This window comes from Carassius gibelio, chromosome B7 (genome assembly GCF_023724105.1).
Source record: "Carassius gibelio isolate Cgi1373 ecotype wild population from Czech Republic chromosome B7, carGib1.2-hapl.c, whole genome shotgun sequence".
Lineage (NCBI taxonomy): Eukaryota > Metazoa > Chordata > Actinopteri > Cypriniformes > Cyprinidae > Carassius > Carassius gibelio.
The window spans coordinates 10912367-10937038 of NC_068402.1; the positions used below are offsets into that span (position 1 = coordinate 10912367).

Below are 24672 nucleotides of genomic sequence, written 5' to 3' on the forward strand. Positions count from 1 at the left end.
CCTCGCATGTTTGTGTTTTGGGAGGAGGGCGAACCCATGGCTTCGTGTGATGCGCGAGGTGTCGCCACGAATTGCAGAATTGCGATTGCAGTATCAGCAACGTCACGATCGATGCTGCGCAACCATGGACTGTAGTATAAAGAGTGCGCAACATCAGTCTGCGTGGATCCACGACACCCGGACTGGCTGCACAATTTACAGTGGCATCTTACCATCGTGCGCAGGATTGCGTGTTTTACGCGTGTGTGAGTGACACTTTTACTGCACTGCAATGTTACACTTCGGTTTAAGTTCGTCCAGCGCGCACCCCTTTCTTCCTAAGACCCCAGATCCCAATGGCCATATGCGCTAATTCTAAGCGACTTTTGATATTCTGGCATTAAGTCGCTTATGAATATGAGCAATCGTGGATGTTTTGTGCTTATGTACGGAATACCGTATTTTGTAGTGCACAGAAAACGATAAAGTATGTGTGGTCTGTCAAATGTCTAATACTGTTTCTTCCTTTTGTATTTTGTATTTCTCAAAGGTGCATGCGCGAGACATGTAGGCTATTGATGTATAGATGGCCACTAATATAGATATGTTAGACTTTATTTTTATTTAAGAATAGTATTGTGTGTTATATATATATATATATATATATATATATATATATATATATATATATATATATATATATATATATATATATATATATATAGAAATAGTTTGTTGTGTAAAAGTATACAATTATTTAAAAAAGTAGTCTTGTTTCATGGATAACACGTTTATGGTACATTATAATTATGAGGGTAATACCTACGAGATGTGAGATAAGAAACCCTTTCTTTGGATTCCCACATGAAGTGCCCGATTTATTTTTCTTTTTCTTTTTCTTTTTTTACATTTCTATCTCAAGAATAAACACAATACTCCTGCTCACATGTCCAGATTACGTCACTGTCCAGATTTAAACGCATTGGGTGTTGGCTACTCCAGAGTAACTGAAGTCCTAAAGAAATCGCCTAGATTTGAATAAGGTCGCAATCCAGGGGTATTGTACAGAACTAGTTTAGACTGGATCGCCTCCCGCCCTTACACTTCCAGCCCCTCCCCCTCCCAGACGGGAAGAGTCGTATTTTTTCTTAATGTTTGTGCAGCTATACATTACATGGGCTATAATGCGAAATCGACGTCCCTCAACAATTAAAAAGAAGGGAAGCGCGGGTTTTATAGCTCTAGTGAAGATGCGGTCTTTTCTCAGCATCTGCGTGCACGCGGCCGGTCTGGAGGTGGCAGCGGGCATGTGCGCGTTATGCAGAGCAGACAGTAACTGGAGAGTCACTCCAGCAGTGATCAACACTCTCCCAGTTCCTTCATTTTTAGCAGTTACTGTGAAGATGATGTTAGATTGAAAATGTACACTGTTAAAATATATATTCAAATCTGATTTCTAATCTAATCTAATAATCTAATTTTTTTTATGCCAGGATATTAATAAAAACAAATTTTCTGCCAGAATATTAATTGATCCTGTCAGATGTTTTTATTTTTTATTTAAAGTTTTTTAAAGTTCATTATTGTATTTTTTTGTAACATTACCTATGTGTGTATTTTATGTAACAAAACACATTTTATATAATTGCTTGAATTCATTAATTAACATTCAAGTGTCTTTCCTAAAGTAATAGAAAATATAAAAGCTGAAAAAGAATCTTAACTAATTATTCAAACTCAACAACCCTAATTCTAAAAAAAAGAAGTTCCTTTTGAATAGGACACTTGTCTCTCCTTCCATTGTCCCTATTGTGTAACTTGACCTTTGACCTCAGCGGTCCCGAAGGAAGGGTTGACCCCCAATGTCTGATGGCACAAAATCTGCCATTGTGGGTTCCATTTTGCAGTAACCCTTGACCTTTCAGGTTTTCAGAAATTGTGATCAATCTGTATGGCAAGGTAGTAGATTGCTTGTTGTGTGTATGTGTGTGTGTGTGTGTGTGTGATTTTGTATAATAAATCTTCCTTTCTCAAAATATGCATTTAAATAGCACAAATATTAGAGAGCTATCCTCATGCATGAGTGAGTAATCTATTGCCGCTTTGTTCCCAGTGATTGTTATACTGACTGATGGCCAGGGCCCCCGTGAATAGAAGTGTGTGTGTGCGATTGTGCATGTGCGTTAGTTTGTGATCCAGGATTGGCAAGGGTTGTGCTAGTGGTTCAGTGGGTCTATGAGTAACACTCAACTTTCTACTGGGTGCAGAATTAGCATTGCTCAAAATGACTCGTTTTTGCAAAAATGAGTCATGAGTCAATGGTAGCACCAGTTAGTGTGCCATTCTGTCTTTCAAGTAAGAAATGAGGATTGTGTTTTATGCTGTACATACTGTGGGATATTAACACATGAGATAGCGTCAAGAGCCTTCATTACCTTCAAAACCTGAAAGGCACAAAAAGGTTATCTGGAGTTGAGGTTGTTTTGACATTTTTCATTACTTTCCAAGGTAGTTGTTCAATATTTACAAATACTAATAATGTATGTATTTTCTTACTTTCTGGGCTCGGTATTGTTCTCTTATTGGTCACCAATGATGCATTAATTTAATTAAAAAACAGTAAAACAGTAATATTGTGATTTTTTATTATTATTATAATTACAATAAAATGTCTGTAAATTAAATTTAAAATTGTAATAAATTCCTGTGTTGCAAAGCTGAATTTTCAGCATCATTACTCCAGTCTTCAGTGTCACAAGATCCTTTAGAAATTTTTCTAATATGCCGATTGGTGATCAATAATATTTCGTAAAAAAACAGCTGGTGCCTTATTAAAACTGATACAGGATTGTTTTGCTTTGTATAAAGCTTAAAAGAGCAGCGTTTATTTAAAATATGAATATTTTGTAACATTCTTAATGTCTTTGCTGTCCCTTTTGATCAATTAATGTTGCCTTTCTGAATTAATTAAAAATCTTACCCCAAATTTTTTGATGGTACTGTGTCTTTCTGAATTACATAACACAGTTTGTCATTTGTCAAGGTGTTTGAAATGTCATTTCCCAAAGTGTTGAGAGAGAAAAGACTTTTAGATGAGTCTGTTTAGCTGTTTATTTCTAAAGAAAAGGCACTGACAAACTACTCTGTTCTACAGTTACCATTCCATTTATTTATTTATGAATCTAAAAATCTAAACAAAAACAGTATGTTTATGCCCAGTTAATTGTTTCAATTATGAACACAATCAAGTCCATTTTCAATTATGAACACTAAATCCGTTTCATATACTTGTCTATGGTACCTTGGTTAACCAATTGAACATAACTTATCAGATCGGTTAAATGTGCAAACCTTTTTGCATTACATTTATGTGTGTGAAATGTCTGAAATTGTTTTGCCTTAATATTTATTCATTGGACTATGTTTGAGCTGATTTCCCTCCATCTGTGTGTAATAGTTAAAGAATGGAAGAAATGTAAGCTGTCTCGACTTTTTTTTTATCTTTCTCTTTAATTGTTTGTTTCTTGTCCTTTTGATCTCAATAGAACAGTGAGCCAATTTTGGAGTCAGACCAAGCAAACTTGTCATGGCAACCACAAAGTAGAATTTTCTGATGTTTTCTCTGCAGATTTTCCTTTGCTCAGTAAAAGAGCTTTTTTATTTCTGTAATCATTTATTTCTGTTATTTAAAAAAATACAAGAAATAGTATATTCATACTACTAATATGTGATTAGGGTAAGATGAATAGAAGTACAGCAGAATAGAAAGGGACTAATACAGATGGTACTAATTCCTCACAGAGCTTTACTAGTAACTCATAAAAACAGAGTAAGAGGAAATGGCAGAATGAGGGAGAGAACTGGCAGGAAACCAACATGTGTTAATATGTTGGATGCGATGCTGTGCCCTCTGATCTATCAACTGAACACACACCACCATGAATGGCGTTCACCCAGAACCACACGGGTCAGGTGAGGTCCTTCCCCCAAGCTGAACCAATGTGACCTTCTCGTGTCGTTTGCTGTTAATATCATATTTTATTCTCAGGGACTTTACGAGGTTAGGAAAATAGAAAAGAAAAGAAACATGAACGTATTAGATGTTTGTATGCATCCAGCAATGATAGTAGTCTTAATTGTTGATTAAACCAATCCAACACAATTTGGGGGTCAAGAGAAAGTGGCAAATTCAGTCAGTGACAGTTTGGGTGTTTTCCATTTAATCATTTAGCAGATACTTTTATTAACCCAAGCACAAGCAGTTTATCATTCAGGAGCCGACAAAAAGCAGCAGTGCAATAATGCATTTCAAAGATGAATCAGAGTAGTACAGAATCTAGAGATGAATTACAACAATCTAAAAGTGGAGAAAGATTGTGCACGCTGAAATTGTGGGGTCATCAATGACAGGTGAAGTAGAGGTCACCAGAAAGCAAAGTGATCATGACTAATGAATAGATGATTGGCTTGTTTTAATGCTTTAAAATGAATTCTATTTCAATCAATCAGTCTCACACGGTGTCTGTGTTTTTGTTCCAGGATTTCTGATTCTAAAAATAATCCCATCTGCATGTGGGTGTGTCCCAGAATGCCCACCATCCGCACACTGTGTCCATTTTCCTCTGGGACTCATGCCCAGTGCCAGGGGCATCAACCACCCAGACACTACTGTCAGCATCAGGACACGGGGTCAGAGAGAGAGAGAGAGAGCGCTTGAGACTGAGGCTGAGAGGGAGGGCATGAGGAGGAGAGATGGAAACAGGAACAAACCGGATTCTCCATCCTGGAGGAGACAGACTTTCAGATTTGAGGTTTGTTCTCTCTTTTTTCAAAATCAGCCGGGATTGTGGAGGTGTCAGCAGATGCATAATGCAACAAGGCGTCCCCTCATAGCAGATCATCAATTGAATACCACACACACACGTTTACAATGTGTGTAATGGGAAAGTCTTTTTTCTTCACACTTAATGCACAATCCATTGTTTCCTCTGAAGACCCCCCGCTCAGAAACTCTTTACACCAGAATAGTGTAGTGTCATTCTCGCTCTCTCTCTTTCTTGCCTGGAATGGGGAAAAAGTGAATATTTCATTATCTATATTTCATAGTTCGACTTCCTAATGAGTAATTCATTTGAGGCTTCTGCAAAAATATGTATGCATAATTAAGGGAATATCATTTTTAAGTATTTATGAGCCTCTCACTTCACTGGTGAAACACCCTCCAAGGCCTCTGTGGCTGGTTTGAGATCAGTATTGGCATTTATTTTCTTTTTAGATGTGCATTTCTAACTCAAACTGTTTAGGACAGAGTGTAGATTATTTGGTGGATATTAGGAGTGAAGCTAAAGTTTGATTATTACTGGGCCAAGAGTTTCTGTCTTCTTTACTCCGAGCTCATCTATCATAAAAGCTGAAACATAGGTTTATTTTGACCCTACTGATCAATAATCAATCTTCTCTTGTCTAGCTTGCTTCCTAAACTAGTTTAATAAACATGGAGTTGTATATTATGAATATTATTGGATCTTTGATGAACTTGGTTTAGTTCCTCTTTTCTAAGAGTGTTTAATCACACATTGGAATCAGTTTTTATTTATTGTTATTAAATTCAAACGCTTGTTAAACTTAATTAATATTCAAATGTGATAAACATGTCTTTCCAAGAGTAAATATATATATATATATATATATATATATATATATATATATATATATTTTTTTTTTTTTTTTTTTTTTTTTACTTTGATTGAAACATGCAATAATTTATTGCATGTGACTATGCTAGTGCTCTGTGTCTCATGTTTATGTACACTTTTTCTTGTAAAAGAGCAACTGTTTTCTCCACCTCAATCTGTTTAAAAACAAAAAGGTCATTCTTTTTACTCAGTTTTCTTTTACCCTACTTCAATTCATCATTGTTATACAGAAGACACTCAAATTTATCTTCCTTTGAAACATAAGAAAGGATTAGACCCGTTTACCGCCTGTCTCTTGGAGGTTAAAGCATGGATGTTCCTTGATTGTTAAGTCTGTGTTTAGATAGATTGATGTGTTTACCCCTTATGATACACACTGTATACCAAATCTAAATCTTGTTTTTCTGGCACCGTGTGGTGACAGTTCCTTAAAGCTTGATAGACAACTCAATCAAGCTGTGAAGTCAAGCTTCTTTCAGTTGCAAACACTGGTAAAAATGAAGTACTTCCTTTCTTTACTGATTTTGAAAGGCTTGATAATTGTAACTCTCTTTATTTGGGGAACATTCAGTCTTCCTTAAACTGCCTTCAGATGGTTCAAAATGCTGCTGCCAGAGTCCTGACGGGAGCTCGAAAGCGTGAGCATATTAACCGCCCTTCAGTCATTACATTGGTGACCCGTTTGCTACAGGATTAATTTTAAAGATTTAAAAATGTACCTCTCTGATCTGTTGATAGACCACCAACATGCAAGAGTGCTTAGGTCTGCCAATTCTTTGGAATGGTCTTCCTACAGAAATCAGAACTGCCCCTGATACACTGTCCATTTTTAAATCTAGGTTTAAATCATTTTATTTGATTTGGCTTATTATTCATGATTTGCATTTGCTTTATTTGTGACTTTGTTTTAATTCTGTTAATGGTTACTTATTTTGTACAGCACATTGGTCACCGGTAGTTGTGTTTAGTTGTGCTTTATAAAATACATTGAAATTGAAACATTTGCTTTGAACTATTTTTGCTGTAATATCAGTTTGATTATTTTGATGGTACCCTTTAGACAGCTGTTGATTAGTAGCTCTGCAACTACGTCAACTAACAGTCATTGCAGTATTAGTATGTCTGCTTAATATATGCTAACATTTTATTTTGATGGTCCCCTTACAGACAAACTAGCTAACTAAACTTGCAAGTGCGTCAACATTCTCCTAACCTTAACCTTAGCCACTAATGAGAGTTAGTTGACATGTAGTTGTAAAGTTGCTTATAGTCAATAGACTAAGGGGACCATCAAAATAAAATTTATCCTAAAATATAAACGTTTTTTTTTTTTCAGGTGAAATTATTAACTAGCTCACAGCTAAATTAATATTAGCCTCACAGGGAACACTCAAATAACACTCCTCACCTAACCACTTACAAGATGCTGTGCAGATCTTAAATAAACAATGGCAAGATATATAGTGCATTATAAATGTAAAAGTTATTTAATATGGTGTTCATTGTGTTATAAATAATCATAATCTTAAAAGTTAGAACCCCAAATGCGTAAGCATTTTATTATATTATAATTGTTATTTATTTCTAAGATGATAAAACGTTTATATTATATATACTGTATATATATTAATATATATAAAATGCATTATGCATTTATTATAATTCCTTCGGAATACCCGTATAATATATTATAAATATGGGCTTCATAGAAAGTGTTACCGTTGCTTGCTCTGCAGAGTTGAGTTTTCACACCCAACGCGAAGTGCTGCAGTGCTGCGACAGTTATAATGATCCTTTATATCCTTGCGCCCCCATCTGCTCATTTGATGCCTCACAAGCAAGATAGTTTACTGTAGTTGCTGATTTCAGCTAATCTGGCGAGTTATTACATATTCACCGATTTCATGGTTAATTGCACTTCTATGGGGGTTGAGATAAAAGACAAAGGGTCTAGTAAAAATAAATTAATAAAATAAATTATTTACAACATGAAATACATCACGTTTTAATGCACTTTCTCTACACACAAAAAGACATTGTTACAGTTGTGAACTTACATCTTAGTACCAAAGTAATCTCTATAGGAAACCATCTTTTCTTATTCCTCCTTCATAAATCTCATATAAAATTCTAGACTATCACTTTACATGCAGGTACTTTTCTAATCATATATCTATCATCTAATAATCTCACAGCAAACTCTCTAAAACAACGCCTGAAGATCTACTTTTAAATACTGATATTTAATAAATCTAATATCTGCTCAACTATTGTGACTGTTGATCATATATTTCTAGAAAACAAATATAAAAAGCAGTTAACAGTTAAAAAAAAAAAAAAAAACTGTGTGCTGTGCAAATAATTATGATAGAAAATGTATGTAACGTTTATAGTATATTTTGCAGTGCATTGTGCCTGGAGAGGAAACACTTTCTCTTTATACACACTTATGGAAAGTTTGATGTATTAGCTGCTGCCATAATATGTGTGTGCCTCTCAACGGTGACATTTTAACTGTGGAATGTTTTGTTTTACGTCTTTAGTCAGGAATGTGTATTTATGATGCTCTATGTACATATTACAATGAAAGATAAAACGCTTCATGTAAAATGTGACTGGAAACATGTTTGAGATAATGTGTATGACCGAGAGAGCAGGTAGTATCCTTAAGTTATATAAAGATTTCTATGACTGAGTGCGTGTCTGTGTTCGGCTGGGTTTTAGCGCAGGCTGCTGGCAGGCATGCAGTCACACAGTGCCCTCCTCTCGGCCCTCAGCACCAAACTCTCCGTCTGAAAACACGTGAGATAAAACAGCAAAAGTGAAGCCCTCTGGTGTCTGTCTCTAAAATTTCTGAAAGATGCTTCATTGACAAGATCGACTAGACATTAACCTTTTCCACAGCTTGATTCCTTACTTGCTAAAATTACTGGAGAGGACATGAAAGCAGGGCTCTTCAGTAGGGTGTCTGTGACCCCCCTAGGAGGACCACAATATGATACTAATAAGGTCTGAAAATTATGTTTGGCTAAAAGTTAAAAGGGTAAATATCAACTAAATGTTATATTATGTGCCCCACATTAGAATAAATAAATAGTTAGGCCTAACAAGTCATTTGTTGTAGTTTACCGAGGGGTCCTTGTCCTGAAAAAGACTGCATTGAATGGCTTTATGTCTCAGTTGTCTCCCAGTTCATGATCTTACCCGTGAGTCTAAGTTGAAAGCTGTTTTCTTCAGGTCTTGCAAGGCTCTCTGCATGAACTCAAAGGCATGACAATCAACACATGGCCGGCCTATTGAACAAAAATGTAAAAAATATTAATCAAAACAAAATAGTATATAAATATTGCATATCACTTTGCTGAGCATGCTCCCAGGAAACATCAAAGCCTACACAATGGCTACGTGTTCTAATGACATATGCAATGATACATGCTTGTTTGACCACACGTCTATAAAGCATGCAGACTCAAAGGCTTACTCTCAGAGGGAATGACCGTCCCTGATTCCTCGGCATGAACTGGATTGAAACAGAGGAGCTGCAGCAGCATCATCAGCAGCAGCATCACTGTCGCCGGAGCTCCGCTTGGCCTTATCCTGTCGCGCAGCATCACTGTACACACAATACCTGCGACATCAACACCCATACAGACACAGGAGGAGCAACCCTGTCATATTTGATCATTTAACTGACGCTTTTTATAACAAGGCCTTATAAAACCCAGACCAACAAAATCGCGAATAAGATACTGTCGACAATCGTATTTGTGCTTTATTTTAGCTTTGTCCTTGTACAGCTAAAATATGGTAATTTCCAAATATGTCCACTAAAAATACTGATACACTCATCTACTACGTGTTATAAAAGCGAAACGCAGCTTATTTGCATTACCTGTAGTCTCTGATAAAGACAGTAGCACCGTTAATCAAACCACCGCCCTCCTATTCAGGACGCAGTTTCGCTGCGCAGAGTCGATTGAGTTTTCGAGGTCTAATGTCCTTCTCGGAGCACCGTAGGATGGAGTCCTACAACAACAAAAAACAAGTACGCCCAGGCAACGTTTCTCTCTCCGATTGGCTTCCGCGGGTCACATGGCTTCCAACGTTACTCGTTTTGAATGTAGTAATGTAAGTTTTGATTTTTATGACTACATAAGAACACTGCTGCTCTTGGACACATTTTATTAGATGTTTCAATAACATTTTAGATAGATAGATAGATAGATAGATAGATAGATAGATAGATAGATAGATAGATAGATAGATAGATAGATAGATAGATAGATAGATAGATGGATTTTGTTAGCTTGAATAATAGCTTGAATAAAAAAAATTGTACATATAGAATATATTAATTAAATATAGAAATTTCTTCATTTACAAGTGTAAATGTGTAGTGATTTTTTTATTTTATTTTACTCATTTAAAAATAGAAATAGGTCACTACCTGTATTCATTAAAAGAAATAATAAAGTTAAAAAAAAAATCTATTATTTGAATAACTTGTAACTATTATTACTTGTCATGGACATGTGATTTTCTCATTGCTTTTCATGGTTTATTTTTTATTATCTGTTTTTTATTATACTTATTTTGATGTAATTTATGTTATTGCCCTTATATGTTCGTTGTTATAAAGATTCCACTTAAAAGAGCATTCTGTCTTAGATCAATGCATTCTATTCGACTAATAGTATATTTTTGGCGAGATTTCACATTCATAAATGCATGGTTACTAATAATAAAAAAAGAAAACTAATGAAGATCAGAATAGGATCCATCAATTAAGTTAAAGAAACAGCAATTAAATTAGTCATAAGCAAAGCGACCTAATATGGAGGAAATGTGATTTTCAGAAATTCACGCAACAAATTAGCATAACATTTTTATTATTATTAATCATCCACTGTGTATATATATTTTTTTCTGATGTATCAATAATATACTGCCCATATGTTTTTGTCAAAGGTAACGTTACTCTCTGGCTGTGGTCACACGGGTCCTAGTACGCAGTAGTGTGTGTGTGTGTGTGTGTGTGTGTGTGTGTGTGTGTTTTCTTAGGTAGCCTGTTAAAATGCCCGAACTCATTATTCGTCTTTTTCCAAGATGGCGTCGATGAGGGAGAGCGACACCGGCCTGTGGCTGCACAACAAACTGGGCTCGACAGACGAGCTGTGGACGCCTTCGAGCATCGCTTCTCTGCTCACCGTGTCGGTAATCGACAACATACGGCTGTGTTTCTCCAGTCTGTCGCCTCCGGTGAAGCTGAAGCTCTTGCTGGGGATGCTGCACCTCCCGCGCAGGACCGTGGATGAGGTGCGACCCGCTGCCGCTGCTGCACACACACACACTCTCTCTCCTTGCTTCCGAGCCTAGTATGCATTATTGGGGTGGCAGGTTGTTCATTATCAGTAGTTGTGTTCTATGTTGCTGTGTAGTAACATGGCTCCCAGCGCGAGACTCGTGAAGCAGCTGTGTGGATCCTGTCAGTCTCCAGCAGAGCTCAGCTCACACTGCTGTCTCACTCTCTCGGTCTTCACTCACTAGCCTCCTTTTTGGAAACATGCTGACAACTTTTGGAGCGTTATTGCGGTTTTAATTGAATTGAGTTTATTTCTGTTTGGACGCCCCAAACTGTTATATAATTATATCACGGTAACTAGTTTCCGCCAAATTGAAACGGTTAGTCCAGTCATTGTTAGTTCTGTAAACATCTGGTAAAAAAAAAAAAAAATACTAGTAGTAATTTTTTGATTTGGCATGATTGTTTTACATACAGTATTGCCAAATAATTATAAGCGATGACAAAAAAAGCAATATACGAGATTACAATAAAATAGCACTGAAATAAGATGATAGGTAATTATTGACGTTAGATGTCCAAAATCATGATTAAGAATATAAAATAAACGTATGAAAACAAACTGTATGTGTAAAATACGTATGTGGGTAGTCTTTGATTTATATTTATTGATTTATTTGTTCACTTTCTAAAGAAACAAAAATGGCTTTACTGAAACAAAACATTAATTTATGGGCAATTTTTTTTTTGTTATTATAATTTGTTTGCTTGTATAAAGAGATCCCCCCCCCCCCCCATTCAATAGAAAAAGTGGGAAGTCATGTTTACAGTGTTTCCAAAGCTAAACTTGAAAATACTGTCTGTGATGTTTATGTTTTAGTGAGTTTCATTTGCTAACACATTTATTGCCTTTCATCTGCAAATGCATGAAGTGATAAAGCAAGCTTCTATTTTAGAGCTGTGTAACTTACGGAAAACATTTGCAAACTTAATATTGGATATGGTTAAAAACTATTTAAAGTTTCCTTCAAGTGTGTTACATTGTTGTAGTCCATTGTTTCTCTAATTTAGTCTGTAATCCTTCTGTGTGATTTGCCTCGAGGCACTAAAAAAGGAAGGAAATATGCAATGGCAATAATGTAAACAATGCTGGAAAGATACATTTGCAATATGAAACTAATTCCAGTGCAGTGGTAGCAGATGTATTTACAGTCTGACTGGGTTAAATCAGTGTCTAATTCTCCGTCTCTATTGTTTCCTCGTATTTCAGATGAAGGAGGCTCTGTCAGAGATCATTCAGCTGGCCACTGTGGACTCTGAGCCGTGGGTGTTAATGGTGGCTGACATCCTGAAATCATTTCCAGAGACCGGCTCACTAAACCTGGAACTGGAGGAGCAGAACCCTAATGTGCAGGACATACTGGGAGAACTGCGTGAGAAAGGTCTGTCTGAAGTCACTGGATACATATTAGGCAATAGAAATGCACATTTTGTTTAGTTTAACAGCTTATTGTATATATGTGTGTCAGCAGACAGACATCTTTGGTGGGTGCACTGTGTCTCTCAATGAGTGTCATGCTTTACAGACTGTGTGTCTAGTTAAAAATTAAGTGTTCTGAGCACTATATTACTGCCTTGGACTAAAAATCACCTTGTACACTATTTATTAACCGACTGTGAAGGGCTGGCCAAAATGCCTTTGTTACCAATAGCAATATTGAAACTGCAATCTTTATATATTTTAATCAGTGTTTTTATGATTGATCATTGACCTTCATTATTACTACCCTATATTAAAGTAAGTGACCAAATCAGAATGGATTGTTCAGTTATTGTGGATGTGTCTGGGATTGTTTGTTTGGATTCTTGTTGGCTTTTGAGAGCTAGCTTTGCTTTTGATGACTATTCTCTGTATACAGTTATTTGCAAGTGCACATGCACTTTTGTAAGAAAGGACCTGCTGAGACTCACTGTTGACGCACCTTTTTCCAGTAAATGAATGTGAAGCGTCATCCATGTTGCCTCTGGAGTGTCAGTATCTGAACAAGAGTGCTTTGATGACACTAGTGGGGCCGCTCACTCCACCCATCAAGCACTTCCAGCTCAAGAGGAAACCCAAGAGTGCTACGCTCAGAGCTGAACTGCTGCAGAAATGTAAGTGTGTTCATGAACTCTTTGTGCCAGAACAACTGTTTGTCTTTTTCAATAAGGATTCATTCATTTAAAATGAGTTTACCGTACTGTTTGTGAGATAATTGTCATGTTTATTGTTGCTGTTTATTATTCATTATATTTGTTTTAAAGCCACAGAGACTGCCCAGCAGTTAAAGAAGACTGCAGGAGTGCCGTTTCACTCCAAAGGAAGAGGTCTAGTGAAGAAGATTGACACCACAAGTAAGATTTATATGTGACCATGTACCACAAAAAGTCTTAATTGTCAGGTTTTCGAAATTGAGATTTATACATTATCTGAAAATGACTTATTAGGATCGGACAATATTTGGCCGAGAAACAACTATTTTAAAATCTGAAATCTGAGAGGGCAAAAAAAAATCAAAATACTGAGAAAAATCACCTTTAAAGTTGTCCAAATGAATTCTTAGCAGTGCATATTACTAATCAAAAATTAAGTTTTGATATATTTATGGTAGAAAATTTACAAAAAATCTTCATGGAACATGATCTTTACTCAATATCCTAATGATTTTTGGCAAAAAAGAAAAATCAATCATTTTGACCCATACAATGTTTCTTTGTCTATTGCTAAAAATATACCCCAGTCACTTAAGACTGGGTTTGTGGTCCAGGGTCACATTTGTATACACAGTGGACCCAAAAAGTATTTGGATGGGGGAAAAGTATGAATCTCATTGCATTAGGTATGTCCATAGTTAATATTATGATTTTGAGGACTTCATGATTTAATGCATCCACTAAAATTGCTTGAAGCTAGTTGGTTAAAAGTTGCATTTTGTAAAATTGAGTAAAGTTGTAATTTTTTTTTTATTACTTTTCAAAAGTAATAGGTCAAAGAAATTAACTTTTATTCAGAAGAAAAACCTTAAATTAATCAAAAGAAACAGTAAAGACATTTCTAATGTAAACCAATAAATAAATTCTGTTGTACTGAACTGAAATTTCTATTCATCAAAGAGTCCTGAAAAAATTATCAAAGTTTCACAAAAAAATAGTAAGCAGGACAATTGTTTTTAACATTGATGATAATTCAAAGTATGACTTTAGCACTAAATCAGCATATTAGAATGATTTCTGGATCAGAGGACTCTGAAGACTGGACTGGAGTAATGTTTGCTGAATATTCACTTTTGCCATTACAGAAACCGCTTGTATTTTAAAATATATGAAAATAAAACCTATTTTAACAACTGTTTTAAATTATAATTTTAATGCATTATAAATGCAGCTTTGGTGAGCATAAAGAACTTATCATCCCCAGACTTTTGAACAGTAGTTTGCTTATGTTCTCTTAACATCACACAAGATTTCTAATAATGATTGTCTGTCTTCTTTCAGCGCCTCTGAAGGGCATTCCCAAAGCACCATTCCGCAGCCCCACCACCCCAAGCATGTTCAGCCCTCCCAGTAACAGAACCCCTATCGCCCCGGCCCGCACACCCCTGCGCAAGGAACGGGGAGTCAAGGTAACTGTCCGGCAATCACCAGTTATAAAATCAGTGAATAACATGGGTATATATAATAGGTTTTGATCTTTACTGAATGGTTATTAAGAGCAAATAGTTGTCACAGGTAACACCTGGATTTATGAGTCATGAATGGAATTTTCCCTTCTTAGCATGGATATCATCATATGCTTTATAATGTCAGGTTATGTGATTGTGTGTTTTCCTGCAGTTGTTGGATATATCTGAATTGGATATGGTAGGAGCTGGCAGAGAAGCTAAGAGGAGAAGAAAGACTTTGGGTAAGGTTAAGAAGATTGTTCAGTTACATAGTCCCTGTACCTCTGTTCTGTACATTGTAGTTATAATGTTGTTGTTTTTTGCTCTTGTTCAGACACAGAAGCTGGAGAGAAGGCGGCCAAAGAAGAGGCGGCGGTGGTGGAGAACGCAACACCAGACTACGCAGCAGGCCTGGTGTCCACACAGGTAGTTTTGGAAATCTTTTTAGCCATATGATGAATGCTTTAAATGTAAGTCAGAACACAACTCAAATGGGTTTCTCCGCTCCTTTCTACAGAAACTTGGGGCGCTAACCAACGAGAGCACCCTGCCATCAACCAGTTACCTTCCCGCCACCCCCAGCATGGTTCCTTCCTCGTCTTATATTCCCAGCTCAGAGACACAGCCAGGTGAGCCATCGACAGATGCAGGATGGGATGAATGCAAAGAAATGATCTACAGCAGAAAATTTGTTAAGACACAACAGATAGTCAGATATTAACAGGAAGCCAAGCTAAATGTGAGCTCAAAGTCTTCTCAACCCTAATTTTTTGCCTTCATATTTAGCAAATGCGGGTGGTTCAGGGCGTGAAACTACAAACCGGCAGTCAGAGGAGTCGACCGCCCCAAATGCTGCTTCTGCTTCATTACCCGGCCAGTTTAAACAGCGGCCGCCCATGTATAATGCCAGCACTGCCAGTCCCACGGCCCCCACCTCACCCACCACACCAACCAGCACGCCCACCAACAATGCCCCGCCCCCCGCCGCCACAGCAGCACAGACAGACATGCCCACGCAGCCGCCCACCACTGCAGCGCAGCCTGCTCCCATGCCAGCACCCCCACAGACCCAACCGAAAAAGAACCTGTCGCTCACGGTAAAAACCTTTCTGATTGACGGATGTGATAATGATATTTTACTGGACCGTACTGTTTTCTTAAAATGTTACTAGACCACGCTTTTATTCAGAAAGTTCATTAAAAGGTGTTTTGAGAAAATTGCAGAGGTTTGCCCTCCATATAGCCTTTGACACTGAGAATGACATTCAAAAGTTTGGGTTTATGCAAAATAAAAAAAGGAAGTCTCACATGCTCATCAAGACTGCTTTTAATTGGTTAAATAAAGTAATACTGGGAAATATTGTATGAATTTATCAATCTTAAAATGAGTTGTGCTACTTTTTATGTGCTTTAATATTTTACAGTGTTTTTTCATATTTTTATGTTGATATTTTTCCCAGATTCTTTTCATAAATAGAAAGTTCCAAAGAACAGCATTTATTTGAAATAGTTATTTTGTTAGGAATGTCTTTACCGTCACTTGTGATCAATTTAATGCATCCTTGCTGAATAGAAGTGTTAATTTTAGTCATATTAACCTCATACTTTGGAATCATAGTTTATAGTCTGGGAGGTTTAATTCTTATCTTGCATGTTTGGATCCCCACAGAGAGAACAGATGTATGCTGCGCAGGAAATGTTCAAGACTGCAAACAAAGTTACACGGCCAGAAAAAGCCCTCATCCTGGGCTTCATGGCAGGATCTCGAGGTATTATGGGTTTGATAAAATTTGCTGTTCCTCTATTTTCTAAATGACCCTTCTAATGTTTATCTTTCCTTTCCTCCCAACAGAAAATCCTTGTCCAGAGCAGGGTGACATCATTCAGATCAAACTGAGCGAGCACACAGAAGTACTGCCTAAAGCGGACGGAACTGGCAGCACCACCATGCTGGTGGACACAGTGTTTGAGATGAACTACTCTACTGGGCAATGGACCCGCCTCAAGAAATACAAACCTATAACCAATGTCTCCTGAGGAGGACCGGGTTAACAAACACACACACACACAAAGACTTGCTCAGCGCATTTACATAGACACATATGTATACATTCACACACCCCTCTTCAATGCCACCCGAGGAGTGCTCTAAAATACAAATTTAATGTACATGCACTGTACATATTTACGGGCCAAATTCTGAGGTGGATTGGGAATACGCGCTAGTGAATTTCTGGATGTTGGTTTCAGACAGTTGAAAAGGACTTCCTGTTTGGTTGACCTCATGTCCTATCTCTGTTCCTGTGTTGCCAAAGACAGGGAACCTCTTATAAGACAGTTGTTTTCTTTATCTTTTTGTTCATGTTTGTATCGTCTTTCATTTTTAGACCCATTTCAGATTTCTTAGTGTCTGAGAAATGAGGTGAAATTGAGGCGGGGTTTGTTAGTTTGTGTCTTAACCTACTTTTGATTGACAGGTTATTAAGAGATCTTAAAAAGGCGCGAACGTTCTGTTACAGTGTCCTATGAATGAAACAAAGTCTGTCCATGTTTTTTCACACTGAGAATGTTTAAAATGTTTTTACGTTCCTCCTTGGATGGAAAAAAAAGAAATGAAAACAATAAACAAAATGTAAAACTCTTCAAGAATTTTTTTTTTTTTAAAGGAGGAAATAAATAAAGTTCATGTCTAGTTTTGAATGAGTCGATTGCTGAAGCTTAAGTGTAAATAATATAGTATTTATGTTGCACTGCACAACCACAGTCACAACTGAATCATTGCCTTTCTAACAACCATCTAGTTGTTGTTATTTTTGCATTTTATTTTTGTGCAAAATCTAAGACACAAATTTTGAACAGATTTTACAATTTTATGACAATTTTACATTTTTTGTTACAATACATTTATGTGGAAAAGGGATTCCAGCTGAATGTTTAGACAGTAAGGTTTAATGAAAGACTTATTCTACAAATAGTTTAAAATTAAGTCAATATGCACCTTAACTCAAAGGTATTTGGACGTTTTTTATTTTTAGCAAACCTGTTACACAGTGTCCTTTTGTTTGGCTAAAATCAGGTAGTATTTGTTAGTAAATCTGCTTGTATAGATCTGCTAAAATTATTACACCATTTTCCAAATCATGTCTAAATTTGACCTAAAAAAAGGCCATAGCTTTTTAACCACTTATTTGTTTTAAAGGGATAGTTCACCCAAAAACTATTTCTCCCATCATTTACACACACTCCTGTTGATCCAAATCTCTGACTTACTTTCTTCAGTAAACTATAAAATATATTTTGAGAAATGTTTCAGTGGGCACCACAACTGTTTGATTACCAGCATTCTACAAAATATTTTTGGTATTTCATAGAAGAAAGTCTTAAAGGTCTGAAACGATATGAGTGCATGATTTTTTTTTGGTTTCCTGTCTCTTTAAATCAACTGGATGAAGCAGTGTTGGTTGAGATTGTCTATTTACATGTTATTTCATGCCAATAGTTCCAGGATTTCCTCCAGTGTCTTTAGTGCTAAAGCCATTCCAGGATCGACCCAGCCTCCAAAAGCCTTCTCCAGGTAGAGAGCCACAGCCAAAGACAGATGGTCTTGAAGCTTCCCAGCCACCACCTGAATGCCCAAAGGCAATCGCTCCTTACTCAATCCCAGTGGACACTGGGTCACTGGCAGGCCTAAAATGTTCAGGATCCCTGTAGAAATATATGAAATGGTTTTCAAATATATTGTTGTTTTCTTTGCTCCATCTACTACGGTTAGACACATTTGTTATTAATTAGCCTTGCTGCAACTCTACTGGTTTTAAAATTAAATATCTATTACAAGTCTATTCTTGTTTGACCACTCTTATAATGTCTCCTGGTATTTTTAGTAACTTCTATTCTCTTCTGCTTAAGCAGTTGTTACCTGTGTAAGCGAAGTTGTATGGAGTAAAAAGTGCATGGTGGTGTTTGGGTGCAAGTAGAGGATGAGAGGGGTACAGCAGCACTCCATCTGTCCCCAGCAGATCCCCCATCTCTTTCTGCAGTTCTTCCTTTTGTTTTAGGATAAACTGAGATGGCTTAGAGCTGTGAAATCTCTCCATCAAAGCCAAACCTGAAATCAGTCACAAGAGTGAAAAACATGTTCAGCATTAAGTCCAATCCAGGTTGATGGTTCGAAAGACATTTTAAGGACAAGAACAGAACAATAACTCTGAGCAACCACAGTTAAAAAATGAGTGTTTCCCCCAAATTATACAGTATATACGTACGTTTTAAAGTCAGAATTATTAAGTTAGAACTAAAACCATGAAAAAAAAAAACATGTTAGTTACTTTAAATAGAATATTAACTGAAAAAGAGTAAAATATAAAAACCGCTAAATTGTTGTTAGCATTTCATATTTTTATTTAGTTACATATACAGGTGCATCTCAATAAAGTGGTAATTCTTTGGACAAAAACCCACCAATTCACTATTTCAGCAAATTAGAATTCGCTGACATGCCAAGGTTTCTTGAGCCTTCAAAATGGTCTCTGAGTTTGGTTCACTAGGCTACACAATCATGGGGAAGACCATGACAGTTGTCCAGAAGACAATCATTGACACCCTTCACAAACATTCATTGCCAATGAAGCTGGCTGTTCACAGAGTGCTGTATCTAAGCATGTTAACAGAAAGTTGAGTGGAAGGAAAAAGTGTAGAAGAAAAAGATGCACAACCAACCAAGAGAACCGCAGCTTTCGGAGGATTGACAAGCAAAATCGATTTAAAAATTAGAGTAAACTTCACAAGGAATGGACTGAGGCTGGAGTCAAGGCATCAAGAGCCTCCACACACAGACGTGTCAAGGAATTTACTGAACCACAGACAACGTCAGAGGCGTCTTACCTGGGCTAAGGAGAAGAAGAACTGGACTGTTACCCAGTGGTCCAAAGTCCTCTTTTCAGATGAGAGCCAAAAGCACCAAAAGTTAGTTAAATGACCATGGTGTTGGTGTGCTTGACTGGCCACCATCTCACCAGACCTGAACCCCATCGAGAATCTATGGGGTATTGTCAAGAGGAAGAAAAGAAACAAGAGGCCAAAAGTGCAGATGAGCTGAAGGCCACTGTCAAAGAAACCTGGGCTTCCATACCACCTCAGCAGTGCAACAAACTGATCACCTCCAAGCCACGTTGAACTGTGGCAGTAATTGAATCAAAAGGAGCCCTACCAAGTATTGAGTACACGTACAGTATATGAACATACTTTCCAGAAGATCAACAATTCACAAAAAAAAATTTTTATAGGTCTTGTGAAGTATTAGAATTTGTTGAGATTGTGAATTGGTGGGGTTTTATTAAACGTGAGCCAAAATAATCACAATTAAAACATTCAAAGCCTCAAACTACTTCAGTCTTGTGCATTGAATTTAATACACGAGTTTCACAATTTGAGTTGAATTACTGAAATTAACTTTTCCATGACATTGTAATTTATTGACATGCACCTTTAATGTACTAAAATAACTAAAACCTAAAATAAAATTAAAAAAAACTGTGCAAAAATAAAAATAAAAAATGCACAATGAAATTACTAAAACTTTAAAATTTTATTAATCACTGGAAATAAAAGCTAATTCAAAATACTGATAAAAAAAATATAGTAATATCTCGAGACACTAAAATAATAGTGGTTTGAGTTTACCAATAGCAGCCACAGTGTGTTCAGATCTTCCAAAAATCCTCTTTATCAGCTCCCAAAAAGGCCACACAGAGCCTCCATCTGCCATTAGCTCAACAAAAGGCTCTGGAGGCTGGAAAAAACACAAACACACACTCAAACGTGCTCTTCTCTGAGTGTACCATTATTGTTGTTTTAAGCACTTGTTGCTACAACATTTTGTTACAACCTTTATTAAATTGAATGTCAAGGCAACTTCAGGTGGCTTACTACACCTTGCCATCTTTGTCAGGTAGAGCCAAGAATGTGTCCCAGATCTGAAAAGAGTATTTAAGTTGAGGAAAACTAACTTCCTTAACTGTAACTCCCAGATCTGCCTCTAAGCGTGCAGACACCTGTGATCAGAAACAAAATATAAATTAAAAATGTACTTTTCAAATAAAGTACTTTGCATGTATACAGCAATACAACTGATTACAGAAGCATCCGTGCATATTTATATTATGCATGTATTATATGTTTTTCTCACCCTTTTTTGAGCTTGAATGAGCTGGTTGTCTACTGGAGATGTCAGTGGAGATCCACCATCATCTACTACAGTGAAGAAACGTAACTTTTTCAGATCCACCTCTTCTGAGAGGGAGAGCCTAGAAAATATATACTTGGTGTCAGAACTGACTATTTGTGTTATCCGGTTTATATCTTTGTCAGATGTACTTGTCTGCAGTGGGTCCAGCCATAATCTTCAGAAGAGGGAGTAGGTCTTCAGCGTAGCGACACATTGGACCAGAACCTGAGTAATCATTTTGGAGACCCGTGCATGAAGGAAACTGACCGTCATTTGACACCACATCTGAAAGGTATTAAAACCCACTCTATTTATGATATATACAGATTTTTTTCAGAAAGATTATTGTGTTTTTTTCTGATTGTTCCTACAGCAACACACATACCTTTTGAAGGTTTATGGCCGAATATCCCATTGAAAAAACATGGCATGCGGATACTTCCTCCAATGTCAGAACCAATGCCTATCACAGATGCACCACCACCAATGATGCTTCCCTCTCCACCTACCAGAGAAAGAATTGGTGTTCATTACAATAATTTTGTCATCCTTTCAACATGTCATGTAAGCTTGAACATCAGTTCAAAATCATTCAAGCATTGACATAATTTTTGTACAGTTAATTTAACTAAGGTTTATAAAAAGCTATTTTTCTAATTTGTTTTTGTTAGCAAGACCTGAGCTTCCTCCACACATCCTCTCGAGGTCATAAGGGTTACTGGTGATCCCATAGAGATGGTTGCTGGACTCCATCCACATGCAAAGCTCACTGGTGTTGGTGACTCCCAGAGGAATTGCCCCAGCTCTCTTCAACAGAGCCACAGGAGGAGCATCCACACTGGCGAGTACTTTACGGCGGGATTTCAACCCGCCAGAATTGGGCATACCTGTGGCAGCAGTCAGATAACATGAATCAATATCATTTGTAGTATACTTTTCAGAAGCTTGTCTCTGTGAGTGAACAGTAGAGGAGTGTGGGAAAAATGTATCCATCCTGGATCAACAAGCAGCCTTTACTAATCAAATTGAATGTTGCAATTAAAACATATTTCAAGCAATATGTAAGGATTCTTGCGACAATGGCAGACTGATTACACATTATACAAAACTATTCATATAGATATTTATTAAAATAAAGAAATACATAATTATGTGGATATTAAATATTTGAGTTGACATTGTTTTGTTATTCAACCAAATATAAAGCTAAGATTATTTTCTAGAAGTTACATTATAACCTTTCAAATAAATGTTTTATGTCCTTATTTTTAGTGAACGGTCATTTGATAAGCAGGGATGAATCTCCTCAAAATTAACCTCTTTGGGTGATACTGATACATGCAAGGCAGAGAGCATTATGGGAAATGTACCCTGAAGAGAGAATGACTCCTTGACAGACAGAGGAACTCCCAGCAGAGGAAATCGGCTCCTCAGAACTTCCTCTCCTCCATTCTCCTCCTCTATTAGTTTATCCGCACGAGCGGCCTCATGAATGGCAAATAAGAACCTGAAAGAGAGGACAAGGTGCACTTCTAGTGAAATGTCCTGTACAGTCATGCATTGACATTGTTATACCTCACTAAAGCAAGTGCTCACCTGTCTTTGACCAAAGCATTGAGCAGTGGGTTCACCTCCTGTATCCTGTCAATATAGGCCTGCACAACCTCTACACTAGTAACCTAAACTTACAAGTCAAATAGATTAATATTCAGTATTACAAAAGAGCATGGCAAAACACAGAATTAATGGTTCTTTTAGTCTAGTCCAGTCTGCAGTGGTGAATCTGTAAGTGTAGTGATATTGTTTTAGGACTTATAACACTTGCCACGCTTATAGTCTAAAGTGCTATTGCTGGCTTTTGATACTACCGTATTTTCCGTACTAAAAGTCACACTTTTTTTCATAGTTTGGCTGGTCCTGCGACATATTAATTTATTAATCAGGTGTGACTATTAATTTTACATGAACTAAGAGAAATTAACCAAGAGAAAACATTACCGTCTACAGCCGCCAGAGGGCGCTCTATGCTGCTCAGTGCTCCTGTAGCCTATACTGAGCAGCATTGAGCGCCCCCTCGCGGCTATAGACGGTAATGTTTTCTCTTGGTTCATGGTTCTAAATAAATGCGACTTAAATATAGTCCAGTGTGACTTATATATGTTTTATTCCTCATCACTTATTTTTTGACTTATGTGACTTATACTCATGTGCGACTTATAGTCCGAAAAATACGGTAATCATTTTTAGTATGTTCGCCATAGGTTTCATATCTCATTTGAAAAATGTTCCTTGTTGGCATCTTTGGTTCCATGAAAATCCTTTAACATTTCCATTCCATAAAAGATTCTTCATAATGGAAACAAATTATATAGATTATTATTAAATAAAATTATTTTAAGAACTGTTTTCTGAAGGGTTCTTTGAGGAACCCTAAATAGTTTTTCTATGGCATCGCTGAAAAAAATTAACCTTTTTGAACCTTTTAACTGTATATCATGTTGCTCCAAATCTATATGCTTTTTTTCTGTGGAATATAAACAAACTTGCTAATTTCAATTTTGAAGATTTATTTTAATAATACATTTAAATATTACATTTTATTTGTTATTTAGTAAGCAGAATATACATATCATTTTCTTTTCTTTCTTTTTTTCTCCACATGCAGGAGCTTTGGACGTAAGGTTATAGGCATTTAGCCATGATCTGCATTTATAGTGCCAGATCATTTGCACTTCATAGCCCTTTGTGACAGTTGTCCAAAATAAAGCTGAAAAGATAAACTAAGATTACTTAAGTCCATTCAAGATATTTAATTTCAACCTTTGGAATAGAGACACTGTTACTGCAACAAGTTACATTTCATTTGGGGGCTGCCCTGTCATTTTTGAAACAGCTTTTATTTAAATGTGCAGAAAGAACATAAACACACAGGGTAGGCTACTCTTTATATGATATGATACAGTTATTGGTTATCTTTCATTCATTAATCCACTATAGACCAAGGCCAGCACCCAAAACTAACTCAATCACTCTCAATCACAACGACATAACACCCATATACTCATTTTAAACACAATCCCTAATGCTCAGGTGTGACAGAACTAATGCAAGTAGAAGCTCAAACCTCTCTTCTGCGTATCTTCTCAGCCAGTTGCACTGCAGAGAGAGTAAGCAGTGGGTTTTTGATTGGAGGGAGATGTTTTGGTTGCTTTGTGCCAGGTGAGACCAGCCCAAAGAGAGCCAGCAAGAGCCTGGGCACGAGGACCAGCAGGAAGCGCTGCACACCCTCTCCGATTGTCAAAGCCATTGTGGCGAAAGCAAAAATCACATGGTAAGAAATGTAAAGCGCAGTGCACACAATGCCACTCCCAAAGCAATTGAACTTTGACCTCATTTATCTCTCACATAAGAAGGTTGTGCTATTCAGTACAATACAGTACATATGCAGTCGCCACACTTATGTTTTGTACACAGGTGTAGAAACAACACTAGGGTCAATAAGGGACAATGGGACGAGAGCGTTCATAGAAAATCCAAATTAATACTTTGATCTAAGGAGGATCCCTTTCTAGTCCGATCTACAACATAGTGATGTGTGTCTGGTTTAGCACAGGTGTTTGTAAAATATGTCAGACCTTCTGTCTATGCACATCTTAATATAAATGATTTTATCATCATCCAAACTTAATAATCCTTTTTATTGTCCCATTGTGCAATACCTCTGTAAGCAGAATTGTTCTATAAACTGACATTTAAACAAAAGGGTTT

At 36.8% G+C, this 24672-nt stretch overlaps 3 protein-coding genes across 6 annotated transcripts; 1 reads left to right on the plus strand and 2 right to left on the minus strand.

The window, feature by feature from the left end:
• Positions 1-38: 38 nt before the first annotated feature.
• On the plus strand, positions 39-17319 carry nelfa (negative elongation factor complex member A). Of its 2 annotated transcripts, XM_052561601.1 has the most exons (13): positions 39-245; positions 4519-4790; positions 10782-10991; positions 12248-12419; positions 12970-13131; positions 13282-13371; positions 14512-14639; positions 14851-14920; positions 15013-15104; positions 15196-15307; positions 15465-15775; positions 16348-16447; positions 16531-17319. In XM_052561601.1, the coding sequence occupies exons 2-13, from the start codon at positions 4611-4613 to the stop codon at positions 16713-16715; spliced, it is 1812 nt and encodes a 603-aa protein (XP_052417561.1). In that variant the 5' UTR covers positions 39-245; positions 4519-4610; the 3' UTR covers positions 16716-17319. The 2 variants fall into 2 exon arrangements, with proteins under 2 accessions (XP_052417561.1, XP_052417562.1); XM_052561602.1 differs by lacking the exons at positions 39-245; positions 4519-4790 and adding an exon at positions 9753-9803.
• LOC127962134 (neuropeptide-like protein C4orf48 homolog) lies at positions 7665-9724 on the minus strand. 3 transcript variants are annotated; one of them, XM_052561608.1, is made up of 4 exons: positions 9568-9724; positions 9157-9288; positions 8880-8968; positions 7665-8467 (listed from the first exon to the last, which is right to left on the minus strand). In XM_052561608.1, exons 2-4 carry the CDS (start codon positions 9284-9286, stop codon positions 8396-8398), a joined length of 291 nt encoding a protein of 96 aa, XP_052417568.1. In that variant the 5' UTR covers positions 9287-9288; positions 9568-9724; the 3' UTR covers positions 7665-8395. The 3 variants fall into 3 exon arrangements, with proteins under 3 accessions (XP_052417568.1, XP_052417569.1, XP_052417570.1); XM_052561609.1 differs by having other exon boundaries at positions 9157-9303; positions 9568-9715; XM_052561610.1 differs by lacking the exon at positions 7665-8467 and adding an exon at positions 8564-8654 and having other exon boundaries at positions 9568-9663.
• Positions 17320-18030: 711 nt separating the features above from the next.
• faah2b (fatty acid amide hydrolase 2b) lies at positions 18031-24217 on the minus strand. The gene is made up of 11 exons (XM_052561603.1): positions 24029-24217; positions 22501-22583; positions 22275-22411; positions 21582-21791; positions 21290-21409; positions 21054-21189; positions 20866-20983; positions 20612-20731; positions 20361-20469; positions 18598-18786; positions 18031-18383 (listed from the first exon to the last, which is right to left on the minus strand). Exons 1-11 carry the CDS (start codon positions 24209-24211, stop codon positions 18166-18168), a joined length of 1623 nt encoding a protein of 540 aa, XP_052417563.1. The 5' UTR covers positions 24212-24217; the 3' UTR covers positions 18031-18165.
• Between the last annotated feature and the right edge of the window lie 455 nt (positions 24218-24672).

Excerpts from the sequence above, each read along its gene's own strand:
- nelfa (XM_052561601.1), top strand. The coding sequence starts at position 4,611 with ATGCCCAGTGCCAGGGGCATCAACCACCCAGACACTACTGTCAGCATC. Across the intron at positions 4,791-10,781 it reads GACAGACTTTCAGATTTGAG|ATGGCGTCGATGAGGGAGAG; the intron begins GTTTGTTCTCTC and ends TCTTTTTCCAAG. Across the intron at positions 13,132-13,281 it reads AGCTGAACTGCTGCAGAAAT|CCACAGAGACTGCCCAGCAG; the intron begins GTAAGTGTGTTC and ends TTTGTTTTAAAG.
- LOC127962134 (XM_052561608.1), bottom strand. The coding sequence starts at position 9,286 with ATGCTGCGCGACAGGATAAGGCCAAGCGGAGCTCCGGCGACAGTGATG. Across the intron at positions 8,969-9,156 it reads GACGGTCATTCCCTCTGAGA|GCCGGCCATGTGTTGATTGT; the intron begins GTAAGCCTTTGA and ends TTTGTTCAATAG. Across the intron at positions 8,468-8,879 it reads CTTTCAACTTAGACTCACGG|ACGGAGAGTTTGGTGCTGAG; the intron begins GTAAGATCATGA and ends ACGTGTTTTCAG.
- faah2b (XM_052561603.1), bottom strand. The coding sequence starts at position 24,211 with ATGGCTTTGACAATCGGAGAGGGTGTGCAGCGCTTCCTGCTGGTCCTC. Across the intron at positions 21,190-21,289 it reads CGGCCATAAACCTTCAAAAG|ATGTGGTGTCAAATGACGGT; the intron begins GTATGTGTGTTG and ends AATACCTTTCAG. Across the intron at positions 20,984-21,053 it reads GCTGGACCCACTGCAGACAA|GCTCTCCCTCTCAGAAGAGG; the intron begins GTACATCTGACA and ends TATATTTTCTAG.